General features: G+C 44.7%; 1 protein-coding gene across 1 annotated transcript in view; it reads right to left on the bottom strand.

Annotated features, from left to right (window-relative positions):
- NEGR1 (neuronal growth regulator 1) overlaps window positions 1-23,236 on the bottom strand; it is a gene marked incomplete at its 3' end in the record, with an annotated part of 269,840 nt that overhangs the window by 91,558 nt on the left and 155,046 nt on the right. The window contains exon 3 of the mRNA XM_080623582.1: window positions 6,871-6,996. Within this exon, the coding sequence (XP_080479708.1) occupies window positions 6,871-6,996 (126 nt within the window). The remainder of the gene's footprint in view (window positions 1-6,870; window positions 6,997-23,236) is intronic.

Here is a 23,236-nt window from a genome sequence, read left to right as displayed (position 1 = left end):
GTCTCAGGAGACACATAATCTTGGTGTTTTCCAGTGAGTTCTTGTTCACCCATGCACGGGAGCAGCTCCTTTCAGCACGTTAGAGCCAAGGAAGACGCTTGGGGAGGAGGCAGCAGTGCAAGTTGTTGCATTTATGGTATAAACCCACCCAACTCACTCTGCATGCCGGGGGGGGGGGGGGTGTTGCAGTTGCCATCCTCCGTTAGCATTAACTTCTGCAACCCAACTCATTGCTCAGACCCCTGGCCCCGGCAGCAGCCCAAAGCTTTGGTGCTGTGCCTTCAGTGCTAACAGGGATACATGACAAGGCACTGGGCTGGAAGAGTTCCAGACTCCCAGAGGTCCTGACCAGACCTGATGACTGAGAGAAGCAGTATCCCTGTTCAGTAAAAACTGCAGAGCAATGGGCTTGTGTAAAGTACTGCAACTCGGAGTTGTAAACCTAGAGCTGAGCAGCTTCCTCCAGTGGCACAGAATAAGGGGTTTAGGTCAAGGCAGAAGAAGAGGTGTTCTCCGTAAACCCAGCCTGGGAGTAGGTCGCTAGAGCTTTTAAAGCCCAAAGGCCCAAAGGCATCTGAGCCCTAACTCTTAGCCCATCACTGCCGATTGTCCCTGCCTTGGTGTGCCTGGGAAGGTTTCCTGGCTCATCTCCAAGTGCTTCCAGCTCGGATGCAGGGAACAGATGTTTCAGCTCATCCCAGTAATGCTTCACCTGACCGAGGAGCACAGCGTTGGCGCCGTAATGAAGCTATTGCCTGCCAGATGAGTGATGATGGCAGAAGGGAGGCACATCACTGTCACTGCCGATCAGGGCAAATCACTGAGTTATTTTACATTCTGCTTCTGAGACACCTAAAGGGAACCAGCTTCGCTTTTGGCCTAATGCAGCAATTAATCTACCTCCACTTAGGAAGGGTGTCTGCACATCACTGCCGCTCAGGACACCTCGTCTGAGTGGAGCAGGATCATGAACACATCGCCAGCTCCAGCCTCCAGGTTGTTGATGTGTCTTGCAGGACATCACCTTGAGTAAGTGATAGCTCCATAGGAGAAACCCTTTCATTACCTTCAGGGCTCACACCAAGTAGCTGGGGAAAATGAAATGGATCCTCTGAAGGGAGATAATAGAATGACTACTCCAAGCACTGCGTACCCAAACCCATTAACCAGGGAACAACAGTCACTGGTTTTAAGCTATCTGGACCAGGGAAGCTAGAGCAAAAGGGCTCTTTTCAGATGACAGGGTCGCCAGGCTGGTTGAGGAACCTGTTAAATGGACTTTGAATAACAAAGTTGGGAACAGGGGGTTTGATGGTGAGATCCTTCACACAGCTTCACAGAATGGTCTGGGTTGGAAGGGAGCTTAAAGCCCATCCAGCTCCAGTTTCTCAGGGCACCCTGTGCCAGTGCCTCAGCACCCTCACAGGGAAGAGCTTCTGCCTAAGAGCTCATCTCAGTCTCCCCTCTGACAGGTTAAAGCCATTCCTTCATCAGTGCTGGGGGGAGCTCTACTGTGCAAAAGCAGCAGCTCAGCGAAGGATGGATGAGAGCAGCTTCTCCAGGATCAACAATTACAGATACATTAGGTGTGAAATTGCCCTCACCAGCAGTGATAGCTTCTCCATGTTTAGCATTTAATAAGATAAGAGACACCATCCAGATGCTTTTGTTTCCAAAACTTTGAGTTTTAAAACAGTTTTCAAGCAAGAGAAGGAGCATTTTTAGAGACTCACGCTTTGTACACACACAAAGCCCTGAAAATCTGATAATAATTCATGTCAGTGAAGCATTTTCAGCCTGAAAACCCAGGTTCAGAGTATTTGCACTTCAACAAAATACTTCTTATTCCAGTCATGTGTGGATAACATCTGAAGAACAGTGCTTCTCGAGCAGAAGTGCAAGTGGAGCAAAATATTTGACGTTCGCTTGCTCATATCAAGCTTTGTTTGTGTGTTAGGGTTTAGCAAGCAGGTTAAAAAAGGCTCTTCACTTCTTCCTTTGCAGTATCAGCTTTATGTAGCTGTGTGCTTCAGGAAGGGTTGTGCAGGAACCGCCTCTGCTCAGGGATGAGCATTGCCTTTTGTCCTGTAATTGAACTGAATGGGGTCCGAGACTCATTCTTCCCCGACAGCCCTATCATTTGAGTGCTCTGAAGATGTATTACACTAATATATAGTCAGGGCGACATGGCTATGATGATACATTAATGCAATACATCTTCACAGCTTTAGGGCTGTCCAGAAACAATAGGATGGGCATTAGATTACGTTCAGTCATATCACACTCCTGCACTCATGCCCTGGCAGCAAATGAAATGTGTTGGAGAAGGAGGGGTGTTCAAACCTGAAGTCAGGCTCATGACTGGGTAAGTGTAGCTTTCCCCAGAGCTAGTGAAAAATCTGTCATTTAGCATGTGCTGAACAGTTCCTACAGCAGTCTTGGGGGTGTTTATTGGATTATTTTGGAAACTCTTCAGTGTCACCATTCCATGGAAACAAGACTGAAGGAATCACAGAAGCCCAGAATGGTTTGGGTTGGGAAGAACCTTACAGCTCATGTAGTTAAATGAGGTGATTGGAGTATTATTATACAGTATAGTACTTGGAGCACTGTATGCAGTTCTGGTGTTCCCAGCATAAGAAGGACATGGAGCTGCTGGACCTAGTCCAGAGTAGGCAACGAGGATGATCAGCGGGGCTTGGAGCACCTCCCGTACAAAGACAGCCTGGAGAAGAGAAGCTGCATGGAGACCTCAGAGCAGCTTACAGTATCTCAAGGCGGCTACAATGATGCTGGGGAGGGACTCTTCATCAGGGACTGCAGTGACAGGACAAGGCGTGATGGGTTCAAACTGAAACAGGGGAGGTTTTGGTTAGATATTGGAAAGAAGCTCTTCCCTGTGCTGTTCTTACCCAGTGCTGAGGCGCTGGCCCAGGGTGCCCAGAGAAGCTGTGGCTGCCCCATCCCTGGCAGTGTTCAAGGCCAGGTTGGACACAGGGGCTTGGAGCAAGCTGCTCCAGTGGAAGGGGTCCCTGCCCGTGGCAGGGGTTGGAGCTGGAGGAGCTTTAAGGTGCCTTCCAACACAAACCATTCTATGGTTCTAAGTGACATCTTGCTTTAAGGGAGTTGAATAGAAAACAATGTCGCTTTTTCCATTAGACTTTGTGACATGATGGAATTTAACTTTTTTGCGTTCAGCTAAACCCAGGACACTTCAGGCTTTCCTAGCAAGCCTCAGGTGGTGGGAGCTTCTGCTGCTGGCCCATGCTCAGCTCAGCAGCCTGAGCGGGCCATCACCTGAGTGTCTGGTCACTGGTCCCTCTGTGGACGGGACAACTCGACTTTGGGAATATTACCAAAACCAAAGAGGAAAAGAGTTCTGACAGACAGCACCCAAATGTTACAAAGCAGTAATATTGCCAAAACCTTTCTGAATGGCTTTTGCTGTCCCTGCTCCTGGCAGCACTCATGTTCCAGCATCATCATCGCAGCACACACGCACGAGCTGCATGCACATAGAGGAGTTTGAGGCTGGAGTCCTCTTTCAGGCAGATCTTAATCCTTTAAAATTCTGGTTTCATTCTTAAACTATTGATGCTGCTCTTTGCTCTTAAATGTCAGAACAAAATACGTAATACCTGCAATCTATTCGGGTGACATTTCAACAATGGAAGATTTCAGATTACAAACTACAGCCCTGCGTTCCTGACGGTGTTGCGCTGAATGTGTGGATTTTTGTGGATTTACATAATGGGTTTGTATAATGAATATTTATATAATGAAAACATTTACATAATGACTGCAAGTTAAACATGCACAATAAAGATTCCAGGCCAACAATTTATGTACCCAGTTAAAAATCACCTCTAAATACATTCTGGTTTTATTCCTACTAAAAGGATTGTTTTATCATTTTATCATAGAATCATAGTTTGGGTTGGAAGAGACCTTCTCTTGTTCAAAAACACTGAGCCCAACCTAATGCACGTAAAGGCTGCACTGATGCAAATCATGATAATACTTTGGAATTAGCCGACATTGAATCATTTGTATTCACAGGTTTCAGTTTCTTATCTTATAGTAGCAGCATTGACAAACAGCTTCAGAATATTCTAACTGTGATTCGTTAATATGATTTAGTGGTGCATTCTAGATGTGATGCTTGCATGTAACCCTCATTAGTGCCGCTGGGAGTGACAGGAGGAAAATGGTAGAAATTATCAAGTGCAGATGAAGCTTGTGTTTAGATAAAGGTAATTTGCTGCAGACAGAATATAAATCGTCACAGAAATCAGGGCATTTCAACTCTCTTGCATTTTGTTTTCTAATAAATCCAGGCTTCTTGTTTGCCACACTGATATTTACTTGGATTTGAATGCCATTTATAACTGTCTGCACAGCAGAATATACACCTGAGCATGACAGTGGTGCAGCGTGACCTAAATGGGAAAATTCCTCTTTATTTAAGAGACAGAACAGATTCTGTAAATTATGTTTCCTTCCTTCACATTTTACAGGACTTTTTGAGCAAAAAGTTATTTGGATCCTGTGTTCTCCTGCTCTGGACAGAGTTCAGGCCATTAATCAGGCAGGGAACACCCAAGGCACATCTCAGTGCCTGCAGTGGCTGCACTACACTCACCGCTCAGGAAAAGAGGGTTTTGTGATGATGCAGCCCCATAATGCAGCATTTGCAGTGACTTCTCCAGGCCTTAGCACTGAGGCTCGTCAGAGCATCTCAGCCTGGCCTTGTCCTTCCTGCCCATTGTCCTGTCAGGCTCAGCTGGGGGAGCATTTGCTCCAACAGAGCAGACGGACCCAGCTAATCCATTGTAGCAGAGAACAGCTCACCCATGGGCAGATAAAGAAATGCAGGCTTGGAGATGGACAAAGTGGGGTTTACGGGTTTGGAGAACAAACGAATGCTATTAGGCTTATGTAGAATCCCAGCCTGGTTTGTGTTGGAAGGGACCTTAAAGCCCATCCAGCTTCAATCACTGCCATGGGCAGGGACCCCTTCCACTGGAGCAGCTTGCTCCAAGCCCCTGTGTCCAACCTGGCCTTGAACACTGCCAGGGATGGGGCAGCCACAGCTTCTCTGGGCACCCTGTGCCAGCGCCTCAGCACCCTCACAGGGAAGAGCTTCTGCCTAAGAGCTCATCTCAGTCTCCCCTCGGGCAGGTTCAAGCCATTCCCCTTGGCCTGTCCCTACAGGCCTTTTGATACACATCTTTGGTTAGTGCCTTCCTCACATTTCATTTGCAGGTCTCACTGGGGCTAATGTAATTGATCTGTAGCTGAGTGATCCCATCTTTCCTCTCAGTCTCCATTCTCAATCCTTTGGTGAAGATACAAACTGACTGATTCACTAAAAGCCCTTGTGGTTACATGCACCAATTTGACTGAACTTGAGACGAGGAGGGTCTAATTCCTTCTCAGACTCCTTCTCCAGCCTGAGTGCTCTAATCCTCCTTCTCTGCTTTTTTCCCTCTCCAGGATGACTGTTACAGCTCCTTTCTGTAGACAACCTGATGCTTTAAGCTATTACTGTAACGTATCACCACGGTTTCCAATAAAATTTTATTTGACATTTAGTTAAAATCCATTTTCTGCTCCAAGTGAATTTTTCCCTGTGTCCCCTGATGGACACTTCAAGCAGAATTCACTGTCATTGTTTTAAAGGTCAAAAGTTGTTTTGGGTTTTTTCTTTCCCTCGATCTTGCTTTGTAAAGCAAACCATTACTCAGGATTATGAGACGCTGCAGTAAGCTGTGACAGTCCATGAAGCTGTTCTTCCCCGCAATTACATGGATTTCATAAGAGTTGTGGGCACAGCACAAACACCTTCACTGCAAAACCAGTTACCACTGCGGAGTCCCTACAGAAGAACCGGTGCAATACCAGGCTCACAGCCTGCAGTCAGCTGGAGGCAGGGAGTACCCTTTACAAACACAAAGCCCTCCAGGACTCCCATGCCAGTAGCTCTGAGATACGGGACTGAATCTCCCCGCTCTGAGCCAGGCAGACCCTGCTTTGCATGCATGGAGCCAGTGCTGGTGGCTCTGAACCAAGTCATAGTTGTAAAGATGCCTTTAATGTTAGCTAAAAGTTTGCCTTTAAATACATTACGAGAAATTAAAAGTATAAATGGGAACATTAAATAGAAACTCTGCTTTTAGGTGCCATTTTGCTTGCAATTTTTCATACAAATAATTTAATTTGTTCAATAAAACCACTCTAATAAACTGCTCTGTATCGTGGAAAAATGGTTCAATGGTACTTACATTAAATTAAATCTACTGCATGATGTGTTAATGTTTTTAACTTTCACGCCTACTTCTGGAGAGCCCTGTGTTTTCTGGACTATTTTCTGCTTTGGTTTTAATGGCAATTGTTTGATAAATGTCTGCAGCCTGTTCAAATGGGCTTAAAAATATACTCATATCCAGGGTGCCTTTATTTCATAGAATCACAGAATCCCAGCCTGGTTTGGGTTGGAAGGGACCTTAAAGCTCATCCAGCTCCAACCCCTGCCACGGGCAGGGACCCCTTCCACTGGAGCAGCTTGCTCCAAGCCCCTGTGTCCAACCTGGCCTTGAACACTGCCAGGGATGGGGCAGCCACAGCTTCTCTGGGCACCCTGGGCCAGCGCCTCAGCACCCTCACAGGGAAGAGCTTCTGCCTAAGAGCTCAGCTCAGTCTCCATCCCTATGTTACAGTACTGTAAGGTTTCAGTTCTGACAGCCAAGGTAGGCACACACTGTATAAGGTATATGAAGCGATGCTCCCACACTTCTGGAAACTGAGAACCCCAAACCTGTTACCGGTGAGATGCTGAGAGAGCTCCGGGATACAGAGAGCTGTGCTTACCTGATGGAGAGATGTGTCTCCAGGAAATGGAAGGCTCTGGCTTCCCTGTGGCCAGGCACATCAGGGTAACGTTGCTCCCTTCATTCACAACGATGTCAGTCGAAATACGGTATATCTTCGGAGAAACTGGAAGGAAACAAGAAAATGCTGTAATGGAAAGCTGCTGAGATGGCACAATCCCACCAGAGTATGGGGAGGAGAGCTGGGATACCCGCACTGCCAAAACCATGTGCGGTTCTTGAAACATAACTATGCAAACCCCTTGTTCAGGTGCAAAGAGAGCTATTCCTATCATGTGCACAGCAGCTCAGACATGGATCCAAAAAGCTACAAGTAAGAAAGCAGCAATTCCTCTGTTGGTGCCAAGCAGGTATTGCTACTGAGTTCCTAGGGAACTGCCGCTGCTGGATGCTCGTGTCTAAGAGAAGGCTGAGCTCGCTTGTCACAGTTTGAAAAGAAGATGAAATTAGCTTTTTCTTGTACTTTTAAAAATAATGATGCCTGTCACATGTACTCCCTGTGTTCCTGGAGAGTCACAGCTCTTCATGGAGAGCACCAACATACATTCATTTCTGCTGCTTTGTATTGCTTTTAAGCTTGCAGTAGCAACGTGGCAAAGAAAATATAAGCTAGATTTTCTTCTATTACATTAGCAGAATTCTTCACTAAAGTTCATTTTCTGCACTATTTATACATCCAAACATAAGAGAAAAGAGTTCCAAAAGGATGGAAAATGATGGAAAAAATGTCTTACCCTTAAGGGACTGCTCTACTCTTTGTAATGTTACATGGGGAGTGAAAGAACTCAGGATGCCAGCAATGAAGGTAGGAATTCAGGGTTTCAGATGAATCTGTCTGAAGAAATATGTATTTCTTTACACGTCTTATTATGGTTGGTATAGGCACAGACTATTGCTGTTTCTGAAAAGCACTATTCTCTACAATATACAGAACAGATTCTATACAAATAGCTGTAAAAGACACAGACCTTCCATGTGAGAACCTACAGAAGGTTTCAGAACCTTCCGTAACAACTGCTTTAAAATCCAAGGGTTCCACAAGGTAAATGGCTACCCACAGAATGAGGACAAGAAAATGTTTATGATCTTCCTAACCAAAGCCTCTGTCCAACTGGAGCTTTACCCTCCTGAATGGCCCAGCCTTGTCCTACTGGCTTGCTCCATTTGCACAGCAGAATCCCACTGTCTGATCCCCCCTTTGCAACTTGAAATATGGAATTGGAATATGGAATTGGAATATGGAACTTGGAATATACTTGCTAACATCCCCTCAAGGTACTTTGAAACTACTTTGTCACATGTACAGCCTGGTTTTGTGTGCTCTGGGATCCACCTGCAGATGTTCTGCAGCCTTTTCCCCGGTCCATCAACTGGAACTATTTCAGTTGCAGGAATGAGTTGGGGTTGGACAGACTTCAAATGCTGGGAATTCCCAGTGCTTGCTTGTGGCTGTGCACTTGTGAGCAAAGAAAACCGAATGTTTATGTAGAGTGTTTTTAATAAGCAGAGAAACATCATCTTTAGGCGAAGGCTGAACCTGCCAAGTTACTAAAGCAATGAAGGTCAGCATCACACACCTTTGGAGCTCAAGCAGGACTGCACTCAGAGATACAACACTGAATTTGTCATAGTCCAACTCACAGTAGCAATGGTGGCAATCCACTCATCCCTACCTCACTTGCTGACCTGGAAGAGCACGCAGTCACTACAGACCATTTCTAGCAACAGACACATTCAGAAGAGCTATTTCCATGTAAAGGGATAATTTATTAATTGCACTTCTTTGCAGATCCCTGCAATGAACCTGTTAGTGAACTTCCTCCTGCAGAAGTCTCTTCCATTCTAAAGGAGATGATGAACACCCACCACTGTCGTGTCCACCCCATCACAGCTACAACATGACATGGGATCCCCATGCACTGAAATGGGGTGTTGTTGTCACCAGTATCTCCCACTCCCCCATCTCAGCCCAAGCTAAATATCATTAATATTTCAGCTTGGCAACAGACAAAACACTGAGAGGAATTCTTATTATTCTTATGTATGTGTACAGAGAATGAGCAATGAATCTGCTTCCTACAGACACCAGGCGAGGGATCATTCCCTCTGAAATGCAGAACTCCATCTGAGAGCTGAATATCACGAGGGATGGGGCATATGCAGTGGTTTTATTCAGTCTATGGTATTACAAAAATAACTGCCTGCTTCTGAGCCACTTGTTTCTTTATCCGTCATAAACGAATGTACTGATGCAAAGTCAAGGAATCAAATCACTCAAAACAGTTCTTCCCACAAGTAAAGATACACAATTGACTGATGCAGTTTCTATTTGAAACTGTTCTAGATTAAGTAAATGCTATGGTGTAAGATTTCCAACCGCATTAAACTGCTTATTCGAGGTTCTGAGCCTTTGAAGGGAGAAAAAGAGAGATTTGCTCATGTCCTGATGTTACTGAAGCGGTCCCATGGAGGGATTTCTCACACCTGACACCTACTGCTGCTTGTCCTGGTGACTTTTGTTTGCCTTAAACTTGTCACTGAACACAGAGGACGTGGCTGGAGCCTGCTGTGCTGTCATGGAGGTGTCTGGGTGACTATCACAAACTAAAGCAAGTTAAAGAGGTCTCCTGGTGCTCAGGCTGTGCCAGGGTTAGGATGAGGTTTAGTTCAGCCCCTCTCCTGCATCCACCACAGCAAGTAAGGGGTGAAATGCCCACTCAGCATTCAGTACACTGATTTAATTAGTGTCAATGATAACAACAGATAAGAAACATGATGCTCATAGAATCATTTAGGTGAGAAAACACCTTTAAGATGAAGTCCAACCATTAACACAGCAGTGCCAAATCCATCGCTAACCCAGGTCCCTCAGTGACACATTGCCATGTATTTAAAGACCTCCAGGGATGGTGAATCCACCACTTCCCTAGGCAGCCTGTTCCAGTCAATTAGTAACATTAATTAATAGCATTGATTCCAGTGGGAATGAGGAGCTGTTGTCATGCTGGTCCTTCAGCTCAGCCACTGTAGGTCTTGTGAGCAGAGCAGCATAAGGATCCAGGAGAAATGCTGCATCATACAGCAACTGTGATCAAATCTCCCAAGAGACAATCTTCCAGGGGAAACAGACTGACTGCCCTGGCACAGGCAGGACTCCAGAACTGAAATAGTGGGATTTCATTCAGTTCCCATAAGTGAACAAGATTTCATTTCCAATGCAAAGACCAACATGGTTTACTCTTTGCTGCTTGATGCAGGTGCTCTCCTTGTCCTCCTTTGCCTTCCCTTACATGAGATTTTATTCGCTCCCCATCACTCACGTTCTTTTCAAATGTCCTCACAACAAGCAGCCTGTTTTCCCTAATGCTCAGGCTCCCAGCCCTGGATTTGCTCCTGCAGCTCCAGCTCTTTCCCTTTCCTCTTTGTTTTCGGATAGCCACTGGCCAGCCCTCAGTCTCACCTCTCTTGCTGCAGGTTTTTCCTACCATGTTAAACCCCCAAATCTATATAGCTCTGTCAAATACTTTAATTTTGATAAAACTGTATGTTCTAATGGCAAACAAGTGAAAACCTTTCCCTGGTGACTCTACATGGAAACCATGGTTATGGAGCAAGGAATTTGATATGAATGAAATTCAACCATATCAAAGTATTTGTGCAGTATATGGCCGGAGAGGTCACTACGGGTAATTCAGTCTGAGCTCAGACAGTCACAGGCTCTAAAGTTTCCCAGCAGCCTAAATACAATATATGTTTTATGAAGCTGCCTGGTCTCATTCTTGCAACTCCAGGTGATGCTCAGGCTGCCACATCTGGAAAACACTTTCAGCAACTAAATACCCCCTCGCTGCTGGGAAACAGCATCTTAGCTCAAAATTGCCTTCCACTAAATTCAGCTTTCAGAAATCATTATGTTTTTGTCTGCAAAAATGAGCATCCCCCTTACTATCAAGTATCTTTCTTATAAGTAAGGACCTGCACAACGTAACAAATCACCTCTTCATCTTTCTCTGCAGATGATTTGAGCAGCACACGCTTAACTTCTGTAAGGCTTCCTAGATAATATTTGATTCTCTCTCAAGGAATATCTGAATCATCCTGAAATGCAAACAGTGGAACAAGGTGTAATAGCCTTGCAAGAGTCTAACCTGCACTGCACAGAGGTAAACCCACTACTTTACTTCAGCTTGATTCCCTCTTTCCCTGTGCAGTTATTATTACCTGGACCATTTATTCCTCTTATCCCTCTAGCTCCTGGCTGTCTATGAAGGGGTGGAGGGATGGAGGGGGCAGGAGGCATGGAAAGGATGAGGATGGTTTGCTGCATGGATCTCCTGTCTCGTTAAAAATAGCAGTTATGTGTACAACAGTGTAAATGCCTGGAGGCATCTCTTGGTCCCATTACATGTCCATCAGTGATTCCCCTTAGAGCATTACTATGGGAACCTCCTCTTAATTTCCTCTTTAAAATTGCGTATCTTGTAGGTAAAACCTGGCGTCCCCAGAAGTTGTGCAGTGCCTCCAGGGTTCTGCCTGCTTTGTCTAACCTCACCCTCTCTCCTCATCATCATCATCCCAGACTGGTTTGTGATGGAAAGGACCTTCAAGCTCCTCCAGCTCCAACCCCTGCCATGGGCAGGGACCCCTTCCACTGGAGCAGCTTGCTCCAAGCCCCTGTGTCCAACCTGGCCTTGAGCACTGCCAGGGATGGGGCAGCCACAGCTTCTCTGGGCACCCTGGGCCAGCGCCTCAGCACCCTCACAGGGAAGAGCTTCTGCCTAAGAGCTCATCTCAGTCTCCCCTCGGGCAGGTTAAAGCCATTCCCCTTAGCCTGGCCCTACTTGTCCTACCACTGAACAGCACCTTCACCACCAGAGGCTGCAGACCTGCTTTCCCACCTGGCTGTGTGGCGAAGCTGTCTAACCAGATCTGCTGTCCCTGCCATCCCTGATGGATGCCAGTAGGAGCTGGGCCTCTGTGTCTTACTTCTCCCTGGAGCCCAGAATTATTTGCCATTATTTGCAGGGGGATTGACATGGAGTCTATAGTTCATTGCAGGGTCTCATTTCTCATTTTCAAGGACTGTAATTATATTCTTAGTTACATTCCTCTGTATATAAATGATGCAGCATAATAAAGCTTTCTGGTGCAGTGGGAACGGCTGTAGGGCAGAGCTGCTTTTTTAATTGCTGTCGCGTTTCTATACATGGGAATGGATGTCTTATTTATAGAACAACCCAGAATTATCGGGCTAAATATCTGGGGCCTCAGCATAAGAGCACCCATCTTGTTTAGTAATAGATGTGCTGCCTTACTGCTCCCCACATGGAAATGACCCATTAAAGTATATGTAGGACGAAGATTACATCCCGTGACTGGACATACAGCTCTCTTCCCTCCAAATGTTTCCTCAGATAAAGGTGATGACAAGTTATGAGCTACAGATTTTTTTTAGTATCATTAATTACATCATATGGTAACAAACTCCTTTTTCAGGTTATAACGTAATCAATCCCATCTTGTACCTTGTGACAATGGAACGTATGAAAACAGTGAGTGGAACTGGATTGTAAGTAGGGAAGTATTACATCTGGGAGTTGGGCAAGAGAGATTTTGCCACCAGAATCTATGGAATTACCAGCGTCACCCTTCCCTGGTGCTGCAAGTCCAGCCTCTGTGCTCATACTGCCTCAGCTGCAGTTTTGTGTGCTTTCTTCTCAATGGAAAGTGACTTTTTTGGGTGACAGAGGTATCATAAAGCCTCTTTTCCACAATCCCCAATACCCTCAAGCTCTTTATCCAAACGCTGGGCTGCAGCCCCCTCTTCCTGTCTGCAACGATAACTTGGGTGGTTTTTCCCTAATTACAACCTCATAATTAATCAGTAAGCACAGAGGGGAGGAGAAGCTGCTGCTTTCAGCAGCTCAGCTGACCATTTTGTTCGGACTGGAATGAACTTGTTGACCCATCTGACTGTACAAATGCTTCTGCATTTCTAACTGCCAAGGGGCAAACAGCAGCGTGTGCAGACAGGATACAACAGCTTCCAGCATTCCCAGACAGGCAGGGGGAATTTGCTCCTGCAAACACCATCTCATGCTCCTTCCCATGGATCCCCGAGTTGGGTATTTTCACCCGCAGGGCAAATCGACACCATCAGTTCTCTTCCTGCAGCTTTTTGAAGCCTGCAGGTTATGAGCACAGAGAGTTCTCCATGCCTCCATCCGCTATATCTGAAATACACAATGGCTGTATATAACCTCTAAAGGTACAATATTCTATAATAGCTTTTATTAAATGTGTTACATTTAACACCATGGTTATGAGCACATAAGGTCTAGTGCATTTTTCTGCCTCCCACAATGCTTTCCTCTCAGACTTCATTATTGATGTCTATCTCAGTGAACTCTTCCTCCCTGTGCCCTGCACAATGATCTATTGCAGAGCTACAACTCAGCTTTAAATATGGAAAAGGAGAACTCCGGGTGAGAAGCACTGTGACTGCGGTGCTGGGTTTATACCCAGTGATGTTCTGTACTCAGCATGGTGCAGAACACAGAGCCCATTGTCCTTGCCTCCAGGGACACAAGATCCCAAAGGACAAGCCCTCTCCAGATTTGCTACAGACTGGGAGGCCCGATCCAGAAGGAAGGTGCACGCTTTCACTTCTTTTTGAGGCTTACCGTCAGGAATTTTGCAGTCTTTCAAAGGGAAGATTTGAACAGTGACAAGGCAGAGGATGGAGAATTTTCCGCGCTTCAGAGTGCAGATTAAGTGATTTTCTCCTAAGCACATGCTTTATTCCTTCCCTAATTGACTGGGCCCTTCTTTAATCTAGGTTTCATAGTGGGGAAATGAAATACAATCTAGTAGATGTCGACAAGTCTTATGACACTGAGCAGGTTGCATCAGTTCTGCATTTCCAAAAGAGAATTCGAAAATAGAAGACTAAAAGCCATACATTAACCAAGATAACACACAAGTAAACACGGAAGTGTAGTCCTGCTGTAAATACCATTCTGTAAAAACAGAGATGATATAATACGATCTAGTAGTGATGAAAAATTGTAGCTTCTATTTCTATCAGTGGTTTCCTAGGAAGATCATCTTTCCCGTGGTAGAAATTAGCTTCTGTGGTATTTCTGGAGCCTCACAGTTTGAGACAAATAATGATTTCTGGTATATTGGAATGCTGCTGAATTTTCTGCTATTTACTGACTGAAAGTGATCATTACATTCAGATCAGCAAAATCTGTGTAATTTACTAATTATGACTAGACTGTATGTGCATAACCACAGTGGAAAGTTAATATTTAATGTGAATTAAAAAAATGTTTATTTTGTGTGCATACTTCTTGTAAGACCTCTAAAGACTCTGATCTATGAGAAGATTTAGCTTTTATTATCTGTTTTGCTGAGCTTTGAGTGCAGATTAAATCCATTGCAGAGCTACTCTCCATTTCAACAACTACAATCAGAGTCTTTCACCCATGCCACCATGGAAACTGTGAAGGTCAGAAAAAACCTTAAATATAGCAGTAAATGAACATTTATGCAGTGTATGTATTAAAGAAATGCATAAGAAACAAGATTAGAAGCAGTTATGCAGTGTATTGATTAAGGAAATGCATAAAAATAAAAGATAAGAAGTAAGGATGAAAGATGAATTAAACTCCCAAGTAAATTTTGTGTGGTGGTCCCATATGAAAACGCTTTCCAGTCACCTGATATTCCTCCTTAAACTGCTTTTAAACACCTTCCCACCTAGGACAACATATATAGACTGTAGAAACCCCCGCAGGGACCTGGTCTGGCTGAAGAGTCAGTGCTAGGTGGTGGACAAGCAACTGTGAGGGCACAGAACTGATTTGTTCTCACCCACCTGATGGTCTGGTTTTCCAATTAAGTATTTTGAGGGACTTGGGACTGATTCCCCATTTGCAAGTTTCAAATTGCGGAGTTGCCTGTGCCCCATCAAACATTAAACACACTTTAGACTTTGCTCATTTTCTGGGAGTCAAAAGAAATCAAAATCAAAGCCAAAGATTTCGGTTATCTAAAACAAATGAGCAAAATAAGGGATTATTTTTTGGCTTGCTGATTAAATTTAAAGTGATGTTAAACATTCTGGAAAGAGATTGACATCCTAGTGAGGCTTCATTTTCCCCTCAGAAAGCAGCCTATTACATTGCTCCACTTAAATCTGATAAATTGAGAGAAAAACACACAGCAAAAGAACACAGAGGACAAATGATCACAGGTAGCCATACTGGCAGTGTGCCATCTCCAGTGTTCAGTATGATCCTGGGGTGCAAACCCATCCCTACACAGTTTAAAATCCATACAATCCCCTTCCTTCACATGCCTGCCTTAACTCATTTGCTAAAAGGTTTCTGAAAACAACCAATGATAGGAAAAATTCAGCATTCAGTTGAGAATATTGTACTGTGATTAAATAAGTAATTCATCATCATTATAAGATAGAATAAAAAACAATGAAAATACTCAAAAAAAGTAGATTCTGGTGGTTTGCACAGGGTTTTTGTTTAAATATTTACCCAAGATTGTACCCACTACAGCATTAAAGATATTAATCACCTTTATTAGACGTGCACAGCAATGGAGCATGGCACGAGGGAGACAGCCACACGTTTGTATTCCCTGGAGCTGTTTATAACAGAGAGAAATAAATTTGTCTCTGTTTCCAAAAGCAATTAAAGCAAACGGCACGAGAATGAAGTTCAAACAAGCCTAAATAGCGAGCTGCAAGAAAAAAAGCCAGGTTGCAAGAAAACAGTAACATTAATAAGAACAATCATCATTTCATTCCACCCTGATGCCACTAAATTCATTGGAACCAGTCCGTCAGCTCCGAACCAGCTCATAAGTGATAACAACCCATAGTCCACATCTCAAGGCCTTGAAGATAAATCATAGAATCATAGAAAGGTTTAGGTTGGAAAGGACCTTAAAGTCATCTCGTTCGAACCTCCTGCCATGGACACAGACACCACAGGGGAACTCAATATTCCCCCTCCTGAAGAATCATAGAATAGTTAGGGTTGGAAAGGACCTTGAGATCATCCAGTTCCAGCCCCCCTGCCATGGACAGGGACACCTCACACTAAACCAGGTCACCCAAGGCCTCATCCAACCTGGCCTTGAACACCGCCAGGGATGGAGCATTCACAACCTCCCTGGGCAACCCATTCCAGTTGAACTCGCACTATGGCCCCAGTGCCTTCTGTGCCTGCAGAACGCTGCTCTGATGGGTCCTCACACTCAGAGTGGGCTTTGCCCTTCTCCCTCTGAGCAGTTCCCTGCTTCCTGTCCGTGATGGGAGCATGAGACAGACTTGGCTGTTATAAGAAACGTTTGCTTGGAGGTGTCCAGTGCTTACCTGAGGCTTCCCACCCCTCCGGCTATGGGACAGCTCACCCGCCACTGATGAGGATGCTGCAGTTCAGTGTTACCATCCCCGGCATTCTGACTGCCCCACGGAATGCAGGTTAGGGACCATTGTGACCTGAGCTGTGTGCTGCAGACACTGACAAGCCAACGTGAAACATCGATTTCTCTCTGCAGACAGAACAATTTATCGCTCTGCTTTCCTAACATGCATATTGATTTCATTAACTTGTGCAATAGCTAGAAATCACCAACATGACATAAGAAATGGATTATTGTTCTTCTTTTTATGGCTTGGACATAATAATTAGATTTTTTATGACAAATACATAGAAAAATTAAAATGTGCTTATGAGGGTTATTAAAAGCAGTGATGAACTCCATTTGCCACTAATTGAGAATCTATATGGCTTTCAGCTTGCAATCATCAGATCTCACAGCATCTGGAAAAACTTCTGCTTTCCAAATTATTCTGTCTTCTCAAAGTTTCACACAGTTTTAGCATTTGCATGAGGATTTATTGTAATAAACCCTAATTTCCTACTTAAGAAAATTAAAAAACAACAACAACAAAATTCTAAATTCAAGGGACTCTTCATCAGGGCCTGTAGGGACAGGCCAAGGGGAATGGCTTGAACCTGCCCGAGGGGAGACTGAGATGAGCTCTTAGGCAGAAGCTCTTCCCTGTGAGGGTGCTGAGGCGCTGGCACAGGGTGCCCAGAGAAGCTGTGGCTGCCCCATCCCTGGCAGTGCTCAAGGCCAGGTTGGACACAGGGGCTTGGAGCAAGCTGCTCCAGTGGAAGGGGTCCCTGCCCGTGGCAGGGGTTGGAGCTGGAGGAGCTTTAAGGTCCCTTTCAACCCCAAACCAGGCTGGGATTCAGTGATTCTATGATTCTTTCCTTCTCATCCTCTCCCCATTTATAGGCCCCGCTGACTTCAGACATTCAAGGCCAGGCTGGATGTGGTTCTGGGCAACCAACTAGATCATCTAGTTGAAGATGTCCCTGCTCATTGCAGGGAGGTTGGACTAGATGACCTTTGAAGGTCCCTTCCAACTCAAACTAGTCTATGACAGATCCAACTCTGTAGTTATAAGGGTGAAGCATCTTGTGAGGGAAGAACCAGAAACAATATAATGCTCCAAATGTGGGAAAGAAAGAAAAAAGACACAAAAAGAGGACAGTTAATCAAGGAAAGCTTTTATGGGGAAAAAATAAATCCCAGTTGAAATGTGGTTCTTCTTAGTAAGCAATGTGTCTGAAACGTATGGGTTCAAAGAAGGAAGGGGGCTGCACTGCAGCTAGCGGTGTCCTCAACAGGCCATTCTACCATCTGTGGAGCTTGTCACTAACCATCACCACACAACACAACAGTTGTCATCCTGCAATCGCACAACACAGTGGCACTGTGAGGTGTATTCATTAGCAGAAGCAGATGTAACATGTGCAGAAGATCACCCTGGCTGTTGTTCCATGCAGGAGCCAGTGCTGCTGAGCCAGCCCAGTGGTGATTAACCAGGGAGGTGTCTCATGTGCTTAAGGAGCTTCACTCATTGCTCCCGACTCCCAGCCCGGCCATAAATCCAACCCTGCTCACGCGTGGTCTGGGAGAGGACACCCTCCAACCAGTGGCGGGATGCAGGCAGCAGATGATGCAGAATACTTGTGACCCCAAACTGAGAATGGGCAGATTGCAAAGAGTCCCCCCTGAAGGCTGGATGTGCCCCATTGCTGTCAGTGAAGCCATTAGAGAGTGCAAGTCGTGGCATTACAAGGCAAAACTCATAAGCTGAGCTTGCTTCCCATGCTTTAAGAAGCAAGAAACAACTCCACTGTTCCAAACCGGCCCAGATTTTGCCCAGGTTTTCAATAATTTATATGCAGACAAATCCTCCACCTCTCCAGCACACATAAACACCGCTCTCACCTGCAGACCTGGAAGCAGTATTGATCCCTGAACACCTCTAAATGCCACATCTGAAACACCTTATTTAAAAATAAACACAATCATAAACATCACAAAAAACTCGTACCAACAAAATCACTTTTAGAGCTGAACATATTGCACCAGAGTGTCTGTCATAAAGAGATAATTGTGCTTTTTAGTATAGCAAAATCATTTGTCAACACTCAAAAAAACCCTTCGCTCCACTTTTATATATACTTTTTTCCTTCCTTTTTGGAATACATTGGAGTTGCCACACAAGGAATATTATTACATCCTCCTCTGCTCAGCCCTGGTGAGACACACACACACACTTAGAGATTGGAGCGAGTCCAGGCAAGGCCATGGAGATGATGGATGTCCCAGGGAACAGGAGCTACTAACACTGAGATTGTCAAACAGAAGCAGATGAGCAAAAGTAGATGAACAACAGTCATTTACATTGGTAAGCAGTTTGTTGAGTTTAAAACCAGATATTTACATTGCTGCATTTTAAAAGGTCTGGGTTTCAGAGGAGAAACCCTTCATGTATGAAGTTCCACCCCAAACTCTCAGCCTAATGCAAAGGCAAATAAGGTTTTTCTTTGGGAAGCAAATTCCTTGGAAGCCAGGACAAGTGGGAACTGGAAGTTACTGAAAAATAAAAGTTCAAAATTTTTCAAGCCAAATTCATCTACAGAACCAGTTCATTGCCCGTGTGCTCAGCAACGTTTTACCACTCCTAAACATCAATGCCTGTGAATCGCATTACAGTGCCAGCCTTGAACTACAGTACCTCACCTCCTCCAGGCTTCTGAAAATAGGGAGTCATAGAGTAGAGTAGTTTGAGTTGGAGGGGACCTTCAAAGGTCATCTAGTCCAACCTCCCTGCAATGAGCAGGGACATCTTCAACTAGATGATCTAGCTGGTTGCCCAGAACCACATCCAGCCTGGCCTTGAATGTCTGAAGTCAGCAGGACCTATAAATGGGGAGAGGATGAGAAGGAAAGAATCACAGAATCACTGAATCCCAGACTGGTTTGTGTTGGAAGGGACCTTAAAGCTCCTCCAGCTCCAACCCCTGTGTCCATGGGCAGGGACACCTTCCACTGGAGCAGCTTGCTCCAAGCCCCTGTGTCCAACCTGGCCTTGAACACTGCCAGGGATGGGGCAGCCACAGCTTCTCTGGGCACCCTGGGCCAGTGCCTCAGCACCCTCACAGGGAAGAGCTTCTGCCTAAGAGCTCATCTCAGTCTCCCCTCGGGCAGGTTAAAGCCATTGCCCCTTATCATATTCATGACATGTTTTAAATGCAGCCCAACAGCAATAACGTTGTTCCCACCCTACCTGCACCCAGCAGGGTTCATTTAACTGCTTATGAATGCATAAATTGCAGGTAACCATTAGATGACTCTCCATGTAGCGTCATCTTCTGTCCAGCTGAACCTCTCCCCCATTGTAATCAAACACTGCACAATGTTTTTTTCATGTTTAACAAAATAAAACCGAAAGTTGAGCTCAATACTTAGTTTGTTGTAAAATACCCCCCGAATATATATGATTTTTAAAGTATAGTTCCTACACTTCTAAATCAGTGGAGTAAATAATAGGCAGAAGCAGAGCACAGCCCGTGCTGGCGTGGCACAAATCTTCATTTACGTGGCAATCAGTCACCAACTGGGAAAGCTGAGAAGATTTTTTGCCTCTTTTGCATTTACATGATTAGTTCTTTAACAGCATTTTGATTGAAGAGCATTGCCTAAAGGTCCCCACCTCTGCTTATTAAACACACTTTGTCTTGTGTGCAGCAGAACATTGGCACACTGGTTCTGATAAAAGAAATTATGGGTGGGCTGTGAAGAAAAATGGCCATATCTTGATTCTTCATTTATTTCCAATCCATGTCAAGGCTAAAGCGTGAGGAAAACCTCATAGAAGTGGTACTTCTGGAAGTTTCTGATTCATCTTTTCTCCTCACCTCTTTCATACCGTCAGCAGCAGAAGCATCCTTTGTATAAACTAATGTAATATCCTGTATGTTTTAACTAGAAATGTGTTATCACGTATTATCTGCTATCAGTGATCAATTTATTTCAGACCAACTTGAATGTCAGTCGCAAATGATAGAGAAAAGACCCACGTTGCCACAGCTAATGCAGAATAGGCAGGGAAAATCAGATTAAAACTGTGAAAGCAAGTGACCTATCTGTTGTAGCTATTGTATTTCTATCAACAGCATCCTGGAGTCACAGGGGCAGGAAGGGCTCCTGGAAGCGGATACTGGCTGGTTACAGGCTGACACAGCTGGATTCCCATCTGTAAGATTCTTCCTAAATCATTCATTTTGGCATTGAAATATTGGCCTTTACCTGCTTGACTTGCAGCAGTGTCCATTCTCAAAGGGCATGATCTATTTTAACCTAGAGGATGATCAGGGGCTGGAGCTTCTCCCATATGAAGATAGGCTGAGAAAGTTGGGGCTGTTCAGCCTGGAGAAGAGAAGCTGCGTGGAGACCTCAGAGCAGCTTCCAGTGTCTGAAGGGGGCCTGCAAGGATGCTGGAGAGAGATTCTTCATCAGGGGCTGCAGCAATAGGACAAGGAGTGATGGGTTTAAACAGGGGAGACTGAGCTGAGCTCTTAGGCAGAAGCTCTTCCCTGTGAGGGTGCTGAGGCGCTGGCCCAGGGTGCCCAGAGAAGCTGTGGCTGCCCCATCCCTGGCAGTGTTCAAGGCCAGGTTGGACACAGGGGCTTGGAGCAAGCTGCTCCAGTGGAAGGGGTCCCTGCCTGTGGCAGGGGTTGGAGCTGGACAAGCTTTAAGGTCCCTTCCAGCACAAACCAGGCTGGGGTTCATTCTATGATTCTAACCTCAGTTGAAGTTGAGGAAGGTGCAAGAGACTTGGAAAGACATTAGCAGTGGCAGATGTGTCACCTGCATTGGTGCCATCCCTCCTGCTGCCTCATTACCACTGAGGTGATAATGACCCTGTGTGCCCTGACTGTCCTTGGACCCCGGGAGGGTCACATTAAAACAGTTTATTTATCTCCAGCAGCAATACCTCAACTAAGTAAATGCATTTGGATTCATCAAAACGGACTTAAACTGAGCCATACCTTGGAGATGGGAATTAAACACAAAGTGAATTTATACTTGAGAGGTTTGCAGAAGCCAGTGGGAGTTTTGCTGTTGATTCAGCAAAGCAAGGAGGGTTCTCTGCATCACTAAACCAAAACCACACGGTAGCTGTCGGCTACATGCTCCTCACATGCCACTTCTTGGAGGGTCAGGCTCTCACTAAGGTTTTGTGAGCAATGGCCCCAGCATGTGAGCAGAGAGAAGGATGCTCCTATTGTACCTGGAGGACTCTTACCAAGCAAAGAACAACTCATAATGTGCACTGGAATAAATTCATAAACTCAGATAGTGCTACTGCATAAAAGTTCAAGTGATAGAAGCCACAACAAAAATGGCTAAATTTATCACTAAAATTACTGAGCAAAAAAGATTAAGAAAGTCTTACTACTTATATATCAATTGTATCACTGTGATTGATTTTCACTTAAATACATAAAATTTTAACTTAGAACTACCTAATCCAACTATTTTTTTTCATAAATATCTTAGTATAATCAAGAAAATGTAACAAAAAATAGGCTAAAATGTCAGATGGATTTTTCCAGTTATTGAATACTAACAGTGATTTTTCAGGGACTGTTTTTACACTGTTATGCTAATACCTCCGGTGCTTATGCTCTAATGCTCTGAGGTACATCCATGGTCTTCAAAGACTGAAAACAAAAGAGTTCAACTAAAAACTGCATTTATCATATATGATTTTATATATATATATATATATATATATATATATATACAAGAAATGTATGAGAAGGGTTGGCCCAATCTGGAAGCAAAGCACCACTTCTCCAAGGAGGGATGGAGATGTTTTTCCAAGTGCGGTGCTTCTGGAACAAGCACATTGGCCCAAATCCCCCAGTTATGGCAGCAAATAAGAGCCTGACAGCCAGAACCTGCTCAGGAGGTGGCAAGGACACGCTCTGAATGAAGGCTGATGGGCAGAATTAGTTGTGATGCTGAAAGTTCTTTGAAAGACGAACATGACAGCTTTCTTTTTCGAGGCAAATCGAAGGGTCTTCATCTCTTACCCACAGTTACTTTGTCATGTAACCATTTCTCCATCAGCGAAGGAGCAGGCTCTCTGCAGATAATCATTCTTCAATTTCTGATGCCATAGATTTTCCCTATTTTCTGTGACTCATATTGTTCACTTGGTAAATGCAGAGAGAAGGGAAAGGGCAAGCACTTGTTCTCTCTGCAGCCCTTTCATCACTCTCCTGCATTTTTTCATTACTGTACTCAATTTATCACTGAGAAAATACAGAAATAGAAAAGCTATATTCTTTGCCTCGAGATGGATTTGTTATCAGCAGTTTGATGCTTTGTAAAGCAGAAGAAATGTAGAAAATAAAATTGCCATTTCTGTTAATTGATTTGCAAACCCCTGGTTTTAAATCAGAAAACCCTTACCCAGCCTCAACTCCAGCAAGGTTTTGTTTTGCTTTCCAAGCTTACCATCTTTGTCCCATAAGTGGAAGACCATTCCTGGGCACATTGACATGGCCAGGTTGCTGTGTCCCCAGCTGGTAGATTCCCCCTTTGACAGGTTTCTGGTTTCCAATAGAGGGAACAACTGTGATCTTCCTGGCTTAACACTGACCACTGCTGGATAAGCCTCATTGGGCAGTCAGCAGAGGTTTTGGGGTGCCAAACCCAACCACCAGCATTCCTAATGGACACCTCAGCTCTCTGCCTCTCTCAGCCTCCTCCAAAGACTCCTTACGTGTTCCCACCGTTGCACAGCCTGTGTAAGGCTTGATTGAGCACATTTCCCTGTAACACCAGCACATTTGGGTTTCTAACCACAGTTTTGGCTGCACTTAGCTAGCTGGGAGCAATTAGGTGCTTTTCTGTTGACTGCCTAATTATTCTTTTTAACT

This window comes from Psittacula echo (genome assembly GCF_963264785.1).
Source record: "Psittacula echo genome assembly, chromosome: 7".
NCBI lineage: Eukaryota > Metazoa > Chordata > Aves > Psittaciformes > Psittacidae > Psittacula > Psittacula echo.
This window is presented reverse-complemented; position numbering and strand designations above follow the sequence as displayed.